We start from the raw sequence: 21,239 nt of genomic DNA on the forward strand, positions 1-21,239 counted from the left end.
TAAAATATATATTATACCGATTTGATATATATAAGGTAAAAAAATGATTGAGAAATGTGTTCACGGAAACGGATTGACAACTTGGTAGTTTGACTTAAATATCTTGATGGAAATTGATTGTTCAACTTAATTGATCAACCTTGACAACTGGAAACCTGGAAATAGATTGTATGACTTCAGCCTTGATAGCCTTGAGAAAAGAAAACAATACATGTATTTTCGAGGTCAAAATTAGATACCGTGGCATGGTGTGCGGTGACCCTTCAGTGAAAAGAATACATTCATTTCTTTGTGAAAATTGGATACAAGGGCATGGTGTTTAGTGGCCCTTCATCCAGCCATTGATGAGTAGACTAATGAGCATCCGCCAACACTTGTGTCGATATGATCTAATAAGATTATCTATAACTAAAACAATAAACAAAATTAAATTATCTACAACCTAAAGCTCCCAATATTAAGAAAATTTTGGGCAAATGTTGTCTACCCTTTTGCTGAATAAATATGTATTTGTGATTTAATGAATAGGTTAAAATCTAGTTTCTTTGATTTCATTGAGTGCAAAGTTAATCTTATTTTGCAGAATGTTTAATTTCACATGCCAAAACTGGATTCAATTTGAAGTCGTTTAGTTGAGTGGATTGCATATTAGAATCTTATGGGGCATGTTAAACCAATAACAAACTAAAGAGTGCAAAATAGAAAATGTAAAATCCTAGGGGCATTTTGTGACTAAGATTTTATTCATTCAAAAAACTTTTTTTTTTTTTTGGTTGCATTTGTACAAGGAAATAGTTATTATTGTCTATTAACAATACATGTTACAAAAGATAGACTTTTCTACAGCAATTGTGTATAAAAATTTCAGTAGTCTATATTTCTATATCCGCGATATTGTACAACTTTCTAGTGGAGAAGAAAGAACCAAAATTTGATTTCCATCTTAAGACTCGTATCAGCTTTAGGCAATAATCTCATCTGCCATGCATTCCCTGAATTTCACCTCTGCTTTGCCCGTGTTGTCAACGCGGACAATATCACAGCACTCCGATATATGGATCTGTGAAATAAAAAAAAATAAGAAATATGATATGTACAGTTTTCATCAGATATTAGACTCATTTATTAAGATGTACAATAAAATCTTTTTTGGTTCTACTAAAAATATTTAAGAATAATACTTTGATTGTGATGTTGGCATTTTTTTCGCTCTAAAATTTGGGATAATTTCACTAGCCTCCCCTGAAATTTGTAAAATTATACAAACCTCTCCTGAGGTTAAGGTTTTGATAACAAAATTAGTCCAATTAGAAAAAGTAATATTAAAAAAGTACTTTAAGGAGAGAGATGAAACTTTTGTTCCATAAATACTCCTTATACATGTATATAAGTTGTATTAGTAAAAGAATAAAAATAATTAAAAGTTAAAGTTAATTAATACACATATTTTACTGCTCAAAAAGTTCACAATTAAAAAATTAAATAACACAAATAAGCAACAAAACTACACTAATGATCACAAGATTTAACAAAACAGTAGTCATCTCTTTTAACATAATGTTTGCTATGATTCTTGTGATTTTGAATAGAAAAAATAATTTTGCCTTTTTTTCCCTCCATTCTCCTTTACTAATATCTAAGATTAAGTAATTAGAGCACTAATTAACTATTAATAACTAATTAATAAAAATAACTACTGAAATTTTCTTTAATGATGGATGATAACTTGTATATACAAAATAACATCAATTGATATATCTAATGGAGGAAGGAGGAAAAAAAAAAAAGGCAAATTTCAAAAATTTTTTCTTTTTTTTTTTTTAATGGCAAAGTCCCATTCACAGGGAAGGGGTGGGGTGCCAGCACTACAATTTATTAAAACATTCAGAAGAATACAAGGAAAGAGATGACTATTCTATTTTGTTGAATCTTGTGATTATTAGCATAGTTTTGTTGCTTATTTATGTTGTCTAATTTAGTAAATATGAACTTTTTAAGTAGTAAAATGTGTGTATTAATTGTTTCTGACTTTTAATTGTTTTTATTTTTTTTACTAATATAACTTATATTCATGTATAAGGGGTATTTATGAAATAAAAGTTTCATCTTTCTCCTTAAAGTACTTTTTTAATGTTACTTTTTTTAATTGGACTAATTTTGTTATCAAACCTTAACCTCAAGGGAGGTTTGTGTCATTTTACAAACTTTAGGGGAGACTAGTAAAATTGTCAAAAACCTCAAGGGAGGTTTCTAAAATTATCCCCTAAAATTTTTCTAAGCAAGAATAAGCTTTCATGGAACTTTCTTTTAGATCAGACATTGGATTACACGTTAGTTTAAAAAACTAATTAGTTCAAATAAAGATGAACCAGTTGCAGTTTGTACACTCAGCTTTTTCTATATTTTGGTTCTCACATGGTATTGTGCATTTATTTATAACTTAACTTAAGTTATAACCCATATAACCTTTCTAAAATGAAATACTTCTACAGTAGTCAGCTCTTTTGATAATAAAAGAAGCAAACGAATAATGATTATTGGCAGAAACTGTGAAAACAATCAACAGAAGCAATAGATATTTATTTTTTCCTACCAAAAAAAATTTGTGCACGACATATATACCTTATTAAAGTTTATTAGGAAATTTCATAACAAAAGTCACTGGTTAAATTAATAACTTTATCATGAAACTTCAAGAAAACATTTTCTTTAATGTTAAAATTTTGATATATTTAATTCTTCTATCCAGCAAACAAGAAACATATTAATCCACTAATATCTAGACAAAAGGTTTTTTTTTTTTTTTGACAAATTGAAACAGCGGTCCTTCATGTTTGCAAATGATCTTATTTTGCTCTCTTACATGAAAGAATTTGATCCCTTACATATTTAAACTCTAATATTCGGGTTTCAGGTAATCTTAATTTGTAGTGATAATTAGATAACCTCACGCCATGTGAAATGGTATACGAGTTATGATAGCATTCTGGAATATTGCACAAAACGCCTCTTATATATGTTTTGCAGTTTGATTTTCTCTCCCAAACTTTTATAACGACTTAGCTACATTCCTCGGGAACATGAAATGCACTAAGTTGGTATGAAACTGTTTTTCTGATCATTTTTTAACTAGAGCCATCACAAGACGTACATGTAACGAAATTCATGGGGACAAAAAGGTCAACTCATGAATCTTAATCTAGCCGTATAACTTGATATACCAAATTGAGAAAACTGCACAAAACATGCCTTACGTTTTACACCATAGGGAAAATTTCAGAAATCTCCTCTAAGGTTTCTAACAATTTCACTAAGCTCCCCTGAGATTTAAAAAATTACACCTATGTCCCTTGATTTTATAGTTTTAATAACAGAACCTTAAAATAATATTGACTTGGTCAATTTTTTAAATGAATACCCAAAAATGCCCTTGTGTAATGAGTTTTAATTTACTTTCCTATACAATTATGAGATTATTTAGTATAATTATAAGAAAAGGTGATAATTTTTTTATGTCCATACCTACTATTTGATAAACAACTGTAATAATAATTTTATCACTTTGATAGAATATTTTTTATGGTATTTTATTATGAATTTAAATTTATAAGATAGAAAAAAATATTGAAATAATTCATTTAGAGTTTATGAATTTCGAGTAATGGGATTATCATGATTTAATAGTGATTTTGGGCCACTTCCTTTTGATTTATTGTTAATTTTAATACCAAAAATAGCAAACAAAAATCAGCAAAAACATTGGATTCCATATAAAGTTGATTCATCAAAAAAATCACTAATTCAACATTTGGTTACAATAGAAACTAGAGGTAATAATGGTAGTTCTATAATTTTATTAGCAAAAAATTTAAAAAAAAAAAGAGAAATAAGAAGGAAAAATAATAAAAAATAATTTTAAAAGTTATTTTAAGTATAAACATACCAAACAAGGGAATTTCATTAAAATATTTAATATTAGTATTATCATTTTAAATGACAAGAGAGATAAGTGTAATTTTTAAAAGGTCGCGAGCGCTAAATGAAATTGTTGAAAACCTCAAGGGAGGTTTCTCCAATTATCCCTTTACCGTATGACTTTTTTTTCCTCGCACTTTTAAAATGATATGTTACATTCATCACAAACAGAGATGCACCAAGTTGGTATGGAACTGTTCTTTCTGATCATTTTTCACCTATGTAATGGAATTCAAGGAGGCAAAAAGGTCAAATAAAGAATTCTTATCCAGCCACTTGATTCGATACATCGCAATCAACTAGAAGGCGGCTTAGGTTCAAGCAACTCGGAGCACGTGGGCGGGTCAAAGTTTTCTATTTGACATTTTTGGCTGCTTAAAATTCATCAAATGTGAGTCTTTGACAACTTCAAAGAGAAAAGTGATATGAATTAGATTTCAAGACCAATTTGGTACATTTTACTTTTCTAAGGGAATATACATATATATATAATAATAATAATAATAATAATGGGACACAAATATATCGTTTTAAATGTAAGGAATCATAAAATTCAAATTTGAGAAATGTTAAACACGTTGATTTTTTTTTTTTTTTTTTTTGAAGGAACACGTAGATATTGAAACTATAGAAACGATAGTAGTCACATACTTAACAACTTTATCTTGATTGGCTAAATGATCAATCTTCAATATTAGTTTCTTTTTAAAATTTTAGTCATTTAAATTAGCTAGAGTTTAAGATTATGCGGATGGATAAATTGACAGTAGAAATACTGAATAAGACATTTTTCCATGGCTTTGATTTTTATCTTGGTGAAACATTGATTACAAACAGAATCTAATTTAGCTAGATTCTTATTTGCATATGTTAAAGAGGTTCTCTAGGAAATATTAAGATAAGATTGTAAATAATGAAGGAGATGATTAAATTCCATTAAAACAAATTTTATTAAATATAGCAATTGCCACGTCATCTCTTTACAAGGATGGGAAAGGAAACTAAATACCACATCATTTTATAAGGATGGAAAAGGAAAATAAATACCACATCATGAGTCTATGTTGGAAGTTATATGCTGGGTGATGTATAAAAAATTAGGACTAACATCACTTTGCATCCTTAAACTTGTATCATTTTCCCACTTTGCACTATAAATTTTAATTTTGGACACTTTAAACCTTAAACTCACAAGTTTTTTGTCCTACTTAAATCAGATCAATAATCACTTTTGCAAAATTAATGAGACAAAGAATTGTGAAGATTAATGAAAATATACCATTTTATTCTAACTACAATCCCTTAGTTTTTCTTTATCACTTTCAGCATGTTGTCATTGATTTATATGGTTTCAGTCACTAATATTGTGAGCAAATTAATGAGCTAAAAGATAGTATCTTGATACATTTTGACCACCTTTGGTACATTGTTATTGATTTGCTGGGTCCTCTATATCATTAGTTTTACTAAAATTGTCATTGATTGAATTTAAATGGAACATACATGAGAGTTTAGAGTCCAAATTATCCAAAATTGAGAATTTATGGTGCAAAGTATTGAAAATTAAAATTAGAGTGCAAAATGAAGAATTCATACAAATTCCGAGGTGTTAAGAATTCATGATCTGTATCATTACTTTTAGAGGAGAATGGAGAATTAGGTCATCCATATTTATGGGCATATTTCCGATCCATTTTTGCAATAGTAAATTAATAAATTTAAATGAATTTTTTCCAGCTGGAACCTAGTTGATGTTTGTCTTTAGTCAATTAACTAATGTAAGATACAAGCTTAGTATTGGTTGTTTTGTAGAATATGTAGTAGGAAACGTATCCTATCAAACGTTGTTGCGTGTTTGTCGGATTCTGTTGAAAGCAACTGGTACTTAATCCTAATTGATATCTTCTTCTGTGTTTTTTATTCAGTATTTTGCTATTAAAAGTGGAATTTCTTTGGTAGGAAGCCTATGTTGACCTGGATATATGGTTACGTGAGAGAGGGGATTAAGATGCCACATTGACAAATTTCTGGAGAACGCGCCTAGGCAAAACTATTATGGACAGATTACGTACCCGTGGAATTTTGAAAATTTCAAGCACATACAACAATCTAGTATGCATGAACCCCTATGAGGCCATCTAACGTCATACATGTCAGCCCTCATCAAAATAAATTTCAAACAAATATTTGTCTAGAGCAAATAAACTATTTAGAATTTCTTTTTTTGGTCACTAAACTTTCATTTAGGCAAAATAGTTGTTTAACTAGTAAAAAAAGTTTTGATTAGTTAGCTATTAAGAATTTATAAAAGAAAAAAAGTATGTTTTAATTAGTTGAATAACCATTTTGACTAAATAAAAAAGTTTAGTGGCCAAAAAAAATAGAGAACCCTAAATAGTTGAGCGATATTTTGTGTCATTCACTCTAGTATCTTTAATTACATTGTCAGCGCAAACTCTTCACGGGAAAATATCTACTCTTATCATGTATAATCACATGTATAATGAGTTCTTCAAATCAAACTCTATCCAAAAAATGGTTATCGAAAAGAAAATCTAAAGAAGTTAATAGGTAAAGTAACTAGAATTTAGAGGGTTTTGTTTATAATGTAAAATCTTACAGATAATTAATATTTTTTGCCATGTAATATAAATTATAGTGTTATCACTTTTTATAGTTGACTTGTAAATAACACCATTAAAGAAATGCTTGCAGAAATAAATAAATAATGAAGTTTAATCCAATAATAATTAACTAACCTCAGTACGCTTGGTTGCCGGTGAGAACACATGTATCTCGGATACATGCTCAGCAGAATGATTGCCACTTGAAGCACAAGCAGGCAAATTCCGGGATGCTGATCTTGAATAGACTGTGAGAATTTCATTTCTGGAGATTTTCTTTACAGATTGGAAGAAGAAAACGTGAGGAGCCTCACAAGGGTCACCAAATGGTCTTCTAACATTGAACATGTAATGTGGCCGATTTGGACTTTTTTGCCATGTCTTGAATGTTTCAATGGGCATTCTTAGCCAACTTCGAGCCATTATTTTCTCATAGATATGAGTGGAGTAGCCCCAAGATATGGAAAAAGACCAGTTGTTTTGCCTGTGGTGGCAAACGGTTTGTTGAAATAAGCGCGATTGATCAACATTTGCGGCTTTCATTAGATGGTTTGTGGATTTAGCACGATCCATTGTGGGGAAATATGGATCTACTGCGTCAATGTGGTGAAGGGACAATACTAAATCTTTAGGATGAGATGACAAGAAACCCGATAAATCGCCTCGCAAATCTATCTGCACGACAAAATCCAGTATTAATTATCCTTAATGAAGTTAATTACTTGAATATCCGTGAGCATGACTTCATTGGATATTTGTTGTGATAGAATAATTGAACTTGATACCATAAACATAAAAAAGAAAAAAAATTTTCCATTGAGGGGACGAATTCTAATTCAACTAAAACTTAAGTATATAATTTAAATATTTTTTATTCTTGGTGACAGCAAAAGTTTAAATTTATACAGTAAATTTTTAAAATTTCCCACTTTTGAAGGGGGAAAAACTTAAGCTTTTAATAATTGGAGGGTCGCGGGGTAGTTCCGCCCATGCATGATACACAATAATGAGTAGGGACAACAATAAATTATTAGGGTATGCCCTCTCCATGTTGGAATAGTGCAAGAACTAAACTTTCAATAACTTGCTTGGTAAGTATCTGAAAAAACATTAACAAAAATTAAAAACAAGACTACTGAAGAAAATGGTTTTTTTTTTAGGGTCCATTTGTTTCAGTGTAAAATATTTTCCCAACAGTGAAAATCATCTTCATAGGAAAAAAATTATTTCCCTTCATTTTTTAGGTGTTTGGTGCACTTTTGAAAAATAGTCCTTGAAGACAAAAACCCACAGAGAATGCTCCCCTCAAGGATTCGTTAGTTTCCTTCCACCCAACGACCAGAATTCCCATCCACGCCTATATCAATTCATCACCCAATCCAAATACTTCAAATTCCGAAAAATTAGATCACGCTCCATGATCAGGAAATCCATAATATCGCAAACCCATGACCATTACAGATCATACTAATTACCTAATCGCTATGTCAATGGAAATTGCATCAAAGAGTGAGATCCTTATCATTGACAGAGTTCTATCAGATGAAGCACTTCACTGATGCTTACAAACAATACTAAGAAAGATAAGGAAGATGGGGAGGCGTCTTTGTGGTGGTGGTGGGGGAGGTGGCTGTGGGTCTAGGTTAGGCACAATAGATAATTTTCAGTCATGATCTGAAAATTTTCGGTTTAGTAAAGGATCATGAGACTGATGAGCTCTCAAATTTTTTCTTGTTAAAGGGATCGTGAGGTTGATGAACTCTAAGAGTTATTGGAAAACAACTTCAGTACAACAGATGCAGAAGTCATTTTACTCCTGATTGCGTAAAAGATTTTCCACGGAAAAAAATTTTCCCAATCTTTTTGGCTGCCAAACACCAGAATTTCCTGAAAATATTTTCTGGAAAATATTTTCAGTCCAAACAAACAGCCCCTTAATTTTCTTTAATGTGCATGTAAGGGGCATGGAGATTTGATGATCCTAGAGTGCAATCCAATGAAGAAGTCATTAACCAAAAAGTGTAGAGAGGCAAACTTACCTGGTGGAAACCTTTCTGGGGAGTAAGATCAGCCCCGATGTCAGCTAGACATCTCATGGTCATTAGATCAGCTGAAAGACTTGCATATGTTTTAAGGCAACGATCCATATCTTGCACTAATGCTTTTGCTAGAGGATAACTGAGAATGATCCCACTTCCACCAAATGCCTGGTTAAAACTATACCAGTAATTTGACAAAACAAATTCGGATGGATACCCTATGTAGAAGTACTTTGTGTGATCATATTTTGAGAGAACATCCACTAAATTATCGACGAAAAAAATAGTATCGTCATCTCCCATGACTATCCATCTGACCCCCTCGTGCTCTTCACGAAATAACTCCAAAATCCCATGTACCATTCGAGGCATAACAGGATCCTTCGGTCTGACTACCTGGAACAATTTGCTGAGATCATCGTTGATTCTATAAGGAGGAGATTTCCGCGACCATGGGAGGAGATTCCCTGTGGGAGGCCTATCAAGATAGACATAACCCTTTGTTTTTTTGGGTCTCCACCAGGCCTCAATATAAGCCCTTCTAAAGTGGTAAGTTTTCTCAGAACTTTGAAGTCCGAAGGCAATATGTTTGAGAGTAGTAGGACTAGGAGTATCAGTAGATGTTGAGTTGGAAGAAGAAGCTGTTTCTGTTCTCAATAGAGGAAAGGATTTAGAATTTGAGCATCTTGGATCCTTGAAAAAGAGCACAAAGATCACCCAAAGAAGAAGACCTGAAACTAGCAGTGCTTTGCATATTCCTAGTTTTTCTGTCATTGCATGAAATTTGAATGATGCAGCTGCAGATGACATCTTCAGAAGTTAACTTGAATGTTTCATCAAATGTGGCTCTTTTTTGAGAAACTTCCCATTTCTCGCGGCCAGAAGATAGGAAAACAGCTACCAAGGAAACTTGTCTATCTGACTGATTGACTATTTTACGTTACTTTACTTTTCAAAGTCTGCTGTTTTATTAATTCTCATGATTCATGAATCTTACAATTTCCTTACAATTTCCAGTCAAATGGCACATATTCCACAAGAGCATCTGGATATATCCCATAAATGTAAATAATCCGTCATCCGATCTCCCTTTCTTGCATCGTCAGAACATGACAATAAGCTTGTCATGAACCCTTTAATAAAATAACTCGGCAAGTTCAAAATTTATCAAACAATATATGAGAATACTTTTGGTTGGCATGAACATCCAATTAATTTAGAGGTGTGACATGCCTGTATTGAATTATTAGATAGAGTTTCTTGCTGCATCTGAACCGAACTTCAATTCCAATTTGTACATGTTCTCATGGCTACACAAAACCATTGACATGCTTTTTCCAGCGGGAAAAAGACTGGTGTGGAAGGATTTTCTGAGTAACTGGATATCTTACTTTATACAGGACGTATAATTAAGGCTTAAATACATTGTGACCCCTTGTAATTAGAGATTGGTTTTATTTCAACCCCCATGTTCACGAAATATGCAATTCATGTTTGGCATATAGTAAATTCTATCTTTTTCAAATATGTAAAGACAATTATACGGTCAAAATCTTTTAGCCTTTGACGATTTTAGCATTTTGGCGCCAATAGATAATTTAGTATAACAAATTTACCCTCTCACTTTTTTTTTTTTGTTGGGGGTGGGGGTGGTGGGGTGGGGGATCACATGCATATCATGTGGTGACTAAAATAAATAAGGAAGAAAGTAAAGGGACATAATTATAAAAGGAACAAAAAGATTGACAAAAAGAAAATCCTTTTCTCTGATAATTCACAATTAGTAATGGATACTGCGGTAGATTGGTAGACGTGAGTGGTAGCTTTGGATTGCCAATTAAGACTTGTCAAATATGAATATGAAGTAATTATCTTTTCTTTAGTTGGGACTGAAATATTCTTTTACATGCTTAGAATTAGGGGATAATTTCAAAAACCTCTCCTGAGTTTCTAATAATTTCACTAGCCTCCCCTGAATTTTATAAAATTTCACAAACCTTCCCTAAGGTTAATATTTTCATAATAAAGTTAGTCTAATTAGAAAAAGTAATATTAAAAAAGTACTTTAAGTAGGGATATGAAACTTTATTCCATAAATACCCCTTATGTATGTATATAAGTCGTATTAATAAAAGAATAAAAATAATTAAAAGTTAGAAACAATTAACACACACATTTAATCACTTAAAAAAATTCATATTTAATAAATTAAACAACACAAATAAGCAACAAAATGAGATTCAGCAAAATAGACTAATCATCTTTTTTAACATCATGTTTGCTATGATTCTCATGATTTTGAACAGAAAATTTTTCAAATTTTATCTTTCTTTTCCTTTCTTTCAATTTTCTTTGAAACTCTTAAAACTGTGACAATTGTAAAGTTATTTTATGGAAATAAAGGAGACAATTGTACATTAATTTCAAGGAAATAAGGGAGAAAGGAGGGAAAAGAAATACAAATTTGAAAATTTTTCTATTCAAAATCACAAGAATCATAGAAAACATCATGTTAAAAGAGACAACTACTCTATTTTGCTAAATCTTGTAATTATTAGTGTAGTTTTGTTGCTTATTTATGATGTCTAATTTATTAAATATGAACTTTTTTGAGTGGTTAAATGTGTATATTAATTGTTTCTGTGACGGTCCCACCTCCCCCTAAAGCGAACCAGAGGGTTCGGCGGACCGCCTGCCCAGCTCTCGCCGGGACTCAGTAGTTCACTACAGTCCTCAAATAAATACAAGATAAATCTCAAATATAACTCAAATGTTCCAACATTTACATATCAAAAGCGAAGCGTCCACGCTTCCACTGCGCCACTCTGATCCATGATCCCAATTCTTATACAAGAGGAATTCCCCAACAATAAAATCACAACAAGCCTTCCTTCGCCACGAGCCCTGTGGAGGGGAATAAAATAGTTTTGGGGTGAGCTAGAAGCTCAGCGAGTAACCAGTAAAATCAGAAATCAAATATATTTCACAATAATGCATTTCGATCATTTCGATGATGTCATGATTCAGAGATCAAATGTACGTTTATTACTCTTATGAGCCGGTGAAATCATTGCACTTGAACACCCAACGCTCAAATAGATCATTTAACATTAACATTGAGAGAGAGCCCCTTTTTGAGCTCCAGATAAACATGAACATGAACCATAAACAAGGTGGAGACGTTGGTGTCCAGCACTAGACTTTCCCAGAACTCATTGAAGTCAAATCATGTCATGAATCCACATGCAAGCACGCATGATATGCAATCGAATAAATAATGCAAGAAGCATTTCACAAGTACTTTGGAAATAGTTTAGGGTCACTCACCTCCGTGGCTCAGAAACCATCCATCATATATCATTGCCTTGCTCAAATCCAAGTCTTAAATCACAAACTCAATGCAAATAAGTCCCTTCAAAGTTCGGACAGCACTTCCCCTGAATTTGCTAACTTTTCCAGCCATCATGGCTTCATTATTTCCTCAGCCAATCCCAAAGGTACACACACAACAACAAGTTCATCCAATAGTCATTCAGCAAGCTCCAAGCAGCACTAGTACAAGTCAAGCTAGGGAAAAGTCCGGAAATGAAAGTTAAGCTCAAAACTAGAAAAACAGTTTTGACGTCATTTTGCGATAATGGTACCAAAGGCGCTACGATTGTCGGATGAAGGTTTAGGACCCACCATTTCGAAGCTAAGAAACAGGGCTCAACCCAGTTTCGAGCGTAACCAGGTCAAAAATGCAAGAAACTACACCAGAACCGGAAAAACAGATTCACAGAATGCATTCTAGCGGAAACATCATAAATCAGGCTATCCAAGTCCAAATCCAGAAATTCCAAAACCAGCTGAAAGCTAAGAAATAGGGATAAATTTCATCAGAAGGCCTCAACAACCAATTCGGAAGCAATTCCAGCCAAAACAACCAATTACAGGCGCAATTCTTACATTCGGGTAAAACCAGAACAGCAATAGTAATTTCGACTTTTCTCATTCTACACTACTCCGATTGACTTGAAATTTTGTAGACACCTCTAAAATGCCATTCCCTACAACTTTCATGTTTTAAGCCAAGGCCAATTCAGCCTCTAACTAGGAGCTAAAAATTCAGGCAGAATGTTCCTTCACAAAACCTAATTTTCTGAAATTTCTTCCAAAATAGAAATTGATTGCAATTGACCACTTTTTCCACCTCATAGAGTCCTTAAACATCATTTCCAATCATCATATATAACCACACAACCCTGTTCATATTAAAACAGAAAAATTTCCAAAAATTATAAAACTTCATTAAGTCCACCACAACTCAAGATATAACCCATCAAACCATCTCTTCAGCCATCACAAGTCACTAATTTAGAATAATCAAGAACAAAGAAAGGATTGCTAGACATGAACCTTGAAGTATCAAGAAAGTTGATGGCTTAGTCCTTTGCCTTCTCTAATCACTCCACCACTACCTTCAATCTTCCTAAACAAGTGACTTTTGTGGAGGAATTTGAAAGTTTAACGGTTGATTCACAAGATTGAGCAAGAAATGGAGTTGGAGTTGAAGGCTTTCCTCTTGTATTTTTGCTCCAAGAGGTTTGGCCAAGACAAGCTTAAAATGGAGAGAAATTAGTCAATTTTTGAGGTTTAGTAAAGGTGATGCAAATTAGTCAAAGTCCAACTTTGAATAAGAAGATGACACATGTCACCTTTTTGGTTTAAAACTTATCTTTTTGTCTCTCCAATACAAATATCTTAACACTTTGTAAAATAATATCACTTAATACAAAATTCCAACAAATTGTCAAAAATATAATGCATTTACCACACTTGCGGGTCCCACGTTCAAAATACGCTCTTAATTTCTCAAAAACTATCCGATACTAGAAACATCATCTTAAAACTATCTTTGCTCATAAACTTTATCTGGGGAATTTTTCTAATCAAGAAAATGTAGAAAAGGCGGGCGATTAAAAAAAAATAAACCCTAGAAAATTAGAAAATTTCCGGGTTCTCAAACTCATTCTTTTCGGGGCGTCACAGTTTCTAACTTTTAATTATTTTTATTCTTTTACTAATAATACTTATATACATGTATAACGGGTATTTGTGAAATAAAAGTTTTATTTCTCTCCTTAAAGTACTTTTTTAATGTTATTTTTTCTAATTGGACTTACTTTGTTATCAAAACGTTAACCTTATGGGAGGTTTGTGTAATTTTACAAACTTCAAGGAAGGCGAGTGAAATTGTCAGAAACCTCAGGAGAGATTTCTGAAATTATCCCTAGAATTAGTTTTGGAGTGGAGCTAAATTCAGAACTCCACAATCTAAATTCGAACTCTTATAACCAAGTTGACCAAAAAGCTTGTAGCATTTGTAGGGCTTGGTAGAATCAACCTCCTCCGGAGGAGTTGGCCACCACATGTCTTGTAGAATGGAAGGTCAAAGATTCAAACCTTACCGTCCATCAAAAAGTTGCCACTTAACGTGGCTTCCCTAAAATCCATATGGGTTCTTAAAGCACTCGTATGGTCTTATGGTAGTTCAGTCTCCGTTGATTTTCTGTGACCCTATTAGGTCACCCCGTAGTATAGGTTAGAGTAAGAGTAGGTATAGATAGTGATAATAGACAAAAAAAAATGTGGGGCTTGGTTGAAACTTTTTCAAAAAAAAAAGCCTTTTTTGATGAAAAATAGATGGTGCTAATTTACATTTAAAATTTACATCATTATGAATGGTCTTAAATTTTCTAACATTTTTCATTCACTTTAATGGCATTTATTTTTTTCCTCTTATTTGGTGGAGAGAATGTTTATATCCCTTTTTATCATGTAAGAGGAGATGAGAGATTTTCTTCTTGTTTTTTAAAATTGTGTTTAGAAAACACTTTTACCTTTTGGCATATTGCATTTCAAAGTTGATTGAAATATAATTTTAGAAAACACTAATGGATCAATAATTAGAATGATGGTATCAAATAATTTCAATTAATTAAGATTTATTATTGATTTTTTAACATCTCTTACTGTATAAAAGATAAGTTTTGTATTGAAAAAAGTTTCCATGTTCTTAACACTAGGAGTGTGGATTTAGCTCCACCCTTAGTTTTGTTGTGTTAAACAATCTGGCGAGCTATTTGCTTAACTCCTAGACTGTGATTCAATCTAAAATGACTACTATCTGTTGTTTGGTAATGGGACTAGTGTCTATCATCTAATATTTGGAAATGTTATGTTGTATCTTATTTACCAGTGGCAGAAATATTGATTATTTTCTTGTCTTGCTCTACCTTGGGTGTGAAATGTTTTGGATGTTATTTAATTTTCTTGAATTTATTTTGGAGTGGCTAAAATTTTCGGATGAATTGGAAGAGTTGTTTTCGGGTTGCAAAGGAAGGAACGATAGCCTATTTCTTTCATACTAGTGCTTGGGGCCATGCCTAGCGTGGCCTTGCCTTGATATAGTTATTTTTTGGATTTGTTGTGTTAAGCAAATGCATTTGTGAATTTTAGGGGCCCATGTGTAGTGTGTGTGAGAATTGTTGTCAGACGTTCTATTTGTTGGGTTGAGTGAAATATGATATTGGATGCAAGGTCGAATAAAATATAGAGTGATTGTTTGGCTAGGTGGCATGGGTTTTTGAATACATTGGGTGCATGGGTGCCAAGTTTCTTTGATGTGGCTGGCATCTATTATAGTGTTCAGAATATTTGTGACAAGTATGATGAATGCTTGATATTTTTTCCATATATATAAGTGAATTGTATTATGTATTAGGATCATTTCATTGTAGTAGTTGAGTTTTATTTGTAAGAAACGTAATTTGTAACTTTGTTATTTAGGTGAAATTGTCTTTTAGATTTAGTACTATGGAGTAGAATGTTGTGTTTGTTAATCGGTTAAATGATGTTATCTATGGATGGGTTCTTCGAGTAGTACTTGTTGAAAAAGTCTTATTCGGGACAGTCGTAATATGGGTCGGAGGTATCAACGATTTGTTTTTGCAGATAGTTTGGTAAGTATTATATTTTGTTTGTTGCTTTTTTTTTTTAGAAATTTTTATGATGTTTATTTTGTAGGGTGATCAGGTTCAAGCAGTTGCATATTATAATGATATTCATGTCTTGAATGAAACTTTACAATTGTACTCGACGTATTACATTGTTGATGCTGCTATTCATCGAATCCTTAATGGCTCAATAATGCTTGGATCAGTTCCTTTTGAATTGGTGTTAAGACCGAATACTTTTATTCAAACTGTTGATGAAGGTCTCGCACTACCAATTCATAATGTTTACCACTTGACTCGGTTTGGAGATTTGGAGTCACTGAGGCATTCGCGAGACTCAATTATACGTATTCTAAATATTATTGATACTTTTTTATGTAATTATTGGTTTATATTTGTTATCATAGTGAGAATTTTTTGTTTGTCGTTATAGCTATTCTTGGTGTTGTCATTCAGGTGCTTCCAATGCAAGTTTTTATGTTGGGAGGAAGATATATACGAGTTCAGGAGTTTCTTTTAATTAATGAATAGTATGTTTTTGTTAAATTAATTTTTTTGGTATGATTTTTTATTATTACATTAAATTTTATTTATATTCATCGTTTTTTTTTTGTAGAATGATGCCAATTGTGTTTTCAATTTGGGATGATTTTATCGATACAAATGGATTATATCTTGCTCAAATTGCACATGAATATCCCATTATATTGGTTTGCAAGCCTAAGATCAGTTATTTTCATGGTAATGGTCTTTTGGAATATATAATATTAAATTATAATTGGAGTTTTTGAGTTTATGTTTTTTATTCACATTTTTTTGTATAGGTCTTTCATTGGGAACACAGCGTCAAACCATTATTATGTATAATGTGACAATTCCCCAGGCTCATGAATTGAGACAATGGTTCGACATATTGGGGGCAGATGGTGGTAATTAATAATTTATTGGAGGTTCAGTTGATGTAAATATGTTTGATGAGTGAAAATATATTAAATATTTTTCTTATTAGTTTGAGTTAATAAAGTTTGCAAGTTTTGTTCTAAGTGTTTGTATGTGAAGTATGAGTGTTTCAATTTGCAACTGAAGAGTTGGTAGGGAGTTGTAGTGTGTATTTATGAATGGTACATGTTTTAATGTGTTAGTTTGCTAAGTGAGGTTCTAGATAGTTTGGTATTGAAATAAAGTGTTGATTTATGGTTTGTATGAGTTAAAGAGTTAGATATATATTCGTTAGTTACTTTCTTTTACTTTTATCCAAATGCAATTACTGATTTGAATAAAGGCAAAAGCAACTCACTATCCTTGCAATGCAAAATAACCAGAGATGTTTGAAAAAAAAGTTAGGATGTTTTGATTGGAGAAATAGAGATTGGTAGAGATATCTTGGAGATTTTAATTGGCCGCAACACCTCGTCTTGACATGTGAAGAGACATAATTGACTACCGAATAGTCAAGTTTCCAAGTGTGCATGACATATGCCCATACTCAATTGAATAAAAATAAGCCATAGAAATGATTTATAGACCAACAGTAATTTTTAGAATTTAATTAAAATTCCATTGCCTACAAATGCCCCCTGAAAACTTGTTCATGAATGCTGAAGATTGAAGTAAGTTTTGAACGGATAAGTTTCGACATTTTTTTATTATTATTATTTGAGCATCGTCGGAATATTAATTCAATAAAGTCCATAAATGGACTAAATTTAAGGTTTTGCAAACTTCATGGCAATGACTTGATCATATAAGATGACCACACGGAATACCACCAATTCATGCATAACTTAGTGATATCAATTTCCAGGATCAAACCATATCATGCAATAGGCTCAAGTCCACCGCTACATTACCAAACGCATGCATCATCAGATGAATTCAGTGGTTACAATTTCTAAAACCAAGTGATTCTATACTATAACTCCTAACTTGCCCAAATTTCTAAGTTTTCCTTTGCCCCTTAGGACGCCAATGACATACATGTGTGACATTTCAAAGCGGAACCAGAATCCTTCTCTATTACAAATTAGTTAGATCAATTCATGGCAAGCTCAATCTGTGGGAACCTAAAGATATACTTTCTAGAATTGGAGACAACTCTTACCGATAAGGTACCAACTTTTAATTACAATACAAAATTGTATTCTCTTATTCCTCAAGGATATGAATTGTATCAGTATCCAATTCTCTATGCAAGTGATCCTTCTCATAATATAGTTGACCAAAAGGACACCGTATTGGACTTGAATTCCATTTACTGGAGCTCTAATAAGCATACATAGTTCCCAAGGCAAAATTCCCCTGTGCGAAAGAGGAATTAGTTGATCAGCCCATGACAAACTCTGTCAACAGAGGATTCAAAAACAAAGATAACCCACGAATAGTTCATGTAAACAAGAAATATATCCACATTCGAACTTGAATTCTTGTGGACTTTCAATGACACTCCCCGCTATAAAATATTCAAGACTAAATCCACAAATTCACAAATGCCCCAGAATTGTGAAGCTCCAATTGCTGCTTGTTGCCCATACTTTGTAGTTTGCTTAGCAAAAGTTGCTGCTGTTTTCTTTGTTCGCTGCTGCTGCTACTCATTATTTGCTAGTTTGTCCCACTTTGTTGTCCTCTTGAAGCTAATAATCACTTTTTCATAGATACCCGCGAACTAGTCAACTCGAAGGTATACATACTATGCTTGGTATATTCTCCTTTTTTTCATGCAAGATGCTAAGCATCGTACGTATCCTCATCTTTATTGATTTTGCATAAAACTTCCCACCTCAAGATTGACTAATACTTTACGGCAGCAAGGTACACTATTGCATGTCAGGTCTCATGCGCTCTTCTTCTTTTGATTTTGCATATAGCAAAAGGCAAATTTCATTATCCTACTTATCTACCTTTATAGGGCGTTACCACCCAAACATGCATGATAAATTTATGGGTAAAATACACGAAACCCCCTTTTGGTTTCACGAAAAGACACCTAACCCCCCTATCGTTTAGAAACCTACACATAAATACCCTAAACTTCATAACTAAAGTGAAAATTGACTTTTTAACCGGCTGAGTTACCGGCTGTAGGTCGAATATCCAAAATACCCTCATTTATAATAGAGAGGGAGAGAGAATCAAGAACAGACTCTCTCTTGTTCATCTTGTATAAGAAAAAAAACCTTAAAACAAGGGATTTGTATACTAAATTGTTGGTGAATCAGCTGGGGTTTCTGAGGTAGACTTTAGAAATGGCAGGTTTCCCCACGGCATCATCACTTTAATTATGAATTGCATTCAGGCCATCTCTATAGAAAGATTGGGGCATTTGATTACCGAGACAGTTAAGAAAGGTAAATGGAGGCCGGTCAAGGCCTCGAGATCAGGACCGAAAATCTCTCATCTTTTCTTTGCAGACGATCTTGTACTCTTTGCTGAAACTAGTATGGATCCAGCAGTGGTACTTAAAAATATTCTCCAGGAATTTTGTGAGATGTCTGGTCAGAAGGTCAATCTGGAAAAGTCAAAGCTCTTTTGCTCCCCTAATACTCCAGACGATTTGACCCAGACAATTAGTGATAATATGAGAGTTAGCCATACGCAAAATCTTGGCAAGTATCTTGGCATGCCTTTAATTCACTCCAGAGTTACAAGTCGTACTTATGCAGAATTTGTTGAGAAGGTGAATAAGAGACTTGCTGGGTGGAAAAGCAAGTGCCTGTCCTTTGCAGGAAGAACTACACTCATCAAATCAGTTATCTCTGCTATTCCATCGTATGCGATGCAATCCACACTGCGGTGTAATTAGAGATGAGCTTGGCAATTTGGTGCTCGCATTTTCTGATCACTTTGATGCTGTGGATTCGTTGGTTGCTGAAGCTAGGGCGTTTTTACTTGGGCTTTGCTTATGCTGGCAGTTTGGTTTTTTCACTGACTTAGTTTTTGAAGCTGATTTGATGATGCTAGTGGGAATGTTGAATGGAAGTTTTCCTGTGCCGATGGGATTAAGGCCTGTATTTAGAGAAATTAAGAGGAATCTGCCTTCTTGCGTGTCTTCATGAAGCTAATGGGGTTGCGGATTCACTTGCTGCTATTGGTGCTCATAAGCAACAGTTAAATGTTTACAGTTCTTTTTCTAAGCTTCCTGCTCTTTCTAAGTTGAGGTGCTGACCACGCCGCTGAACTTGGATTACTATTGGAACCACCCTCCATCTCTTTCGTTTTCGGCCTTTCTCCGCCTCTTCTAATTCTGAATTGATCAGGTTATCGGTAACTCAGTCAGTTATAGGTCAATTTTCACTTTAGTTATGAAGTTTAGGGTGTTTATGTGTAGGTTTCTAAACAAAAGGGGGGTAAGGTGTCTTTTCGCGAAACCATAAGGGGATTCCGTGTATTTTACCCTAAATTTATTTAGGCAATAAACTTAAATGCTTTCACTTTAACTTGCAGGATCAACTCTTGTCCGAGGTCCATCAACGAACTTTAGAAATATTAACTTCGGGAAAATTTAGCAGCCATGCAAATTAAAGATTGCGGCACGCCATTGTCACATATCTCATTGACGGACGAACGGTGATGATCTTAATCGAAAAGTCTGTCATTATATGTTAATAAGCCAGCAATCGGTGCCTTTGCTGATTCTTTTATACTCCTTGAAGGATACTTTCATCTTGAAGATTGGACTAGCAAGTGGACTAAGGAAGTTATAACACAATCGACTTTCTCCACTATGTCGAGGGTAGAAGAAGTGGTCGTATTAAACCCGTCACTTCATAATGGAGATCCAAAAATAGCTAAAGTCACACTTCCGTTTGTGGGATTTAATATTGACAAAACTACATGGAAGATTCCTTCTTTCTTCTTTGGTGAGGCGTGCTTCACTTCTCACTATTGGGAATGGATCGAGAACATCCTTGGAAGGCATAAAGAGGTGCTCACACATGCCAGCATATTTGAAGTCGTCTACGCGTCGAGATTTTACTATGACCGTTGTGAAAATATCTTGCGAGCTTTCTTCATATATTGGTGTCCCTCGATAAATACACTCCATACGTCTATTAGAGAGTTGTCTATCACACTTTAGGACCTTTATCGACTTGGTGGTCTTTCAATTGATGGCTCATTCTTTGATGAAGTTCTTCCTTCTGCGCAGGAACTTCTCACTTGTGACAAAGAAGGGAAGTCACTTCTCTCTGAGAGTTGCAGGCATCTTTTTTCCGCTTACTACCACCTTTGGACGAGCACCCAAGGAGTGTGGATAAAAAACTGGATCCGTTTCTAGTTCAAAGGAGAGGCTATATATAGGGCTCATCCGAACAGGGCGAATAGAAGAAAAATCACATCTAAACAAAAAATGACCTATAACCCTTCAGGAAGCATAGAGCCTCATGATCTTACTGATGCAAAAGATTTTAACATCCCTTTTGATACATTAGATATCCTAGGGTTCTTGAGAAAGAAAACCTATATTGCGCCATTCATAACATGTTGAATTTGCAAGTTTTTTTGCCAATCAAAAAGGTCGATTGCATTCGCACAAGTGTCTTCAAGGTTGCATGCTTAATGGCCACAGGAAAAATATTTTGCCTTACAATTTCCGTCATTACGAGCAT

The 21,239-nt window shown here is 33.4% G+C and overlaps 1 protein-coding gene across 1 annotated transcript; it reads right to left on the minus strand.

The window, feature by feature from the left end:
• Positions 1–706: 706 nt before the first annotated feature.
• Positions 707–9,553, minus strand: LOC113721263 (uncharacterized). The gene is made up of 3 exons (XM_027245539.2): positions 8,639–9,553; positions 6,735–7,274; positions 707–1,060 (listed from the first exon to the last, which is right to left on the minus strand). The coding sequence occupies exons 1-3, from the start codon at positions 9,446–9,448 to the stop codon at positions 962–964; spliced, it is 1,449 nt and encodes a 482-aa protein (XP_027101340.2). The 5' UTR covers positions 9,449–9,553; the 3' UTR covers positions 707–961.
• Between the last annotated feature and the right edge of the window lie 11,686 nt (positions 9,554–21,239).

The sequence above is a fragment of the Coffea arabica genome, chromosome 1c, assembly GCF_036785885.1.
Source record: "Coffea arabica cultivar ET-39 chromosome 1c, Coffea Arabica ET-39 HiFi, whole genome shotgun sequence".
Lineage (NCBI taxonomy): Eukaryota > Viridiplantae > Streptophyta > Magnoliopsida > Gentianales > Rubiaceae > Coffea > Coffea arabica.

Bases quoted from the DNA above. Each gene is read 5' to 3' on its own strand.
- LOC113721263 (XM_027245539.2), bottom strand. From the start codon at position 9,448: ATGTCATCTGCAGCTGCATCATTCAAATTTCATGCAATGACAGAAAAA. The intron at 7,275-8,638 runs GTAAGTTTGCCT...TTTGTCGTGCAG, and splicing joins CCCAGAAAGGTTTCCACCAG to ATAGATTTGCGAGGCGATTT. The intron at 1,061-6,734 runs GTTAGTTAATTA...TTTATTTCACAG, and splicing joins CGGCAACCAAGCGTACTGAG to ATCCATATATCGGAGTGCTG.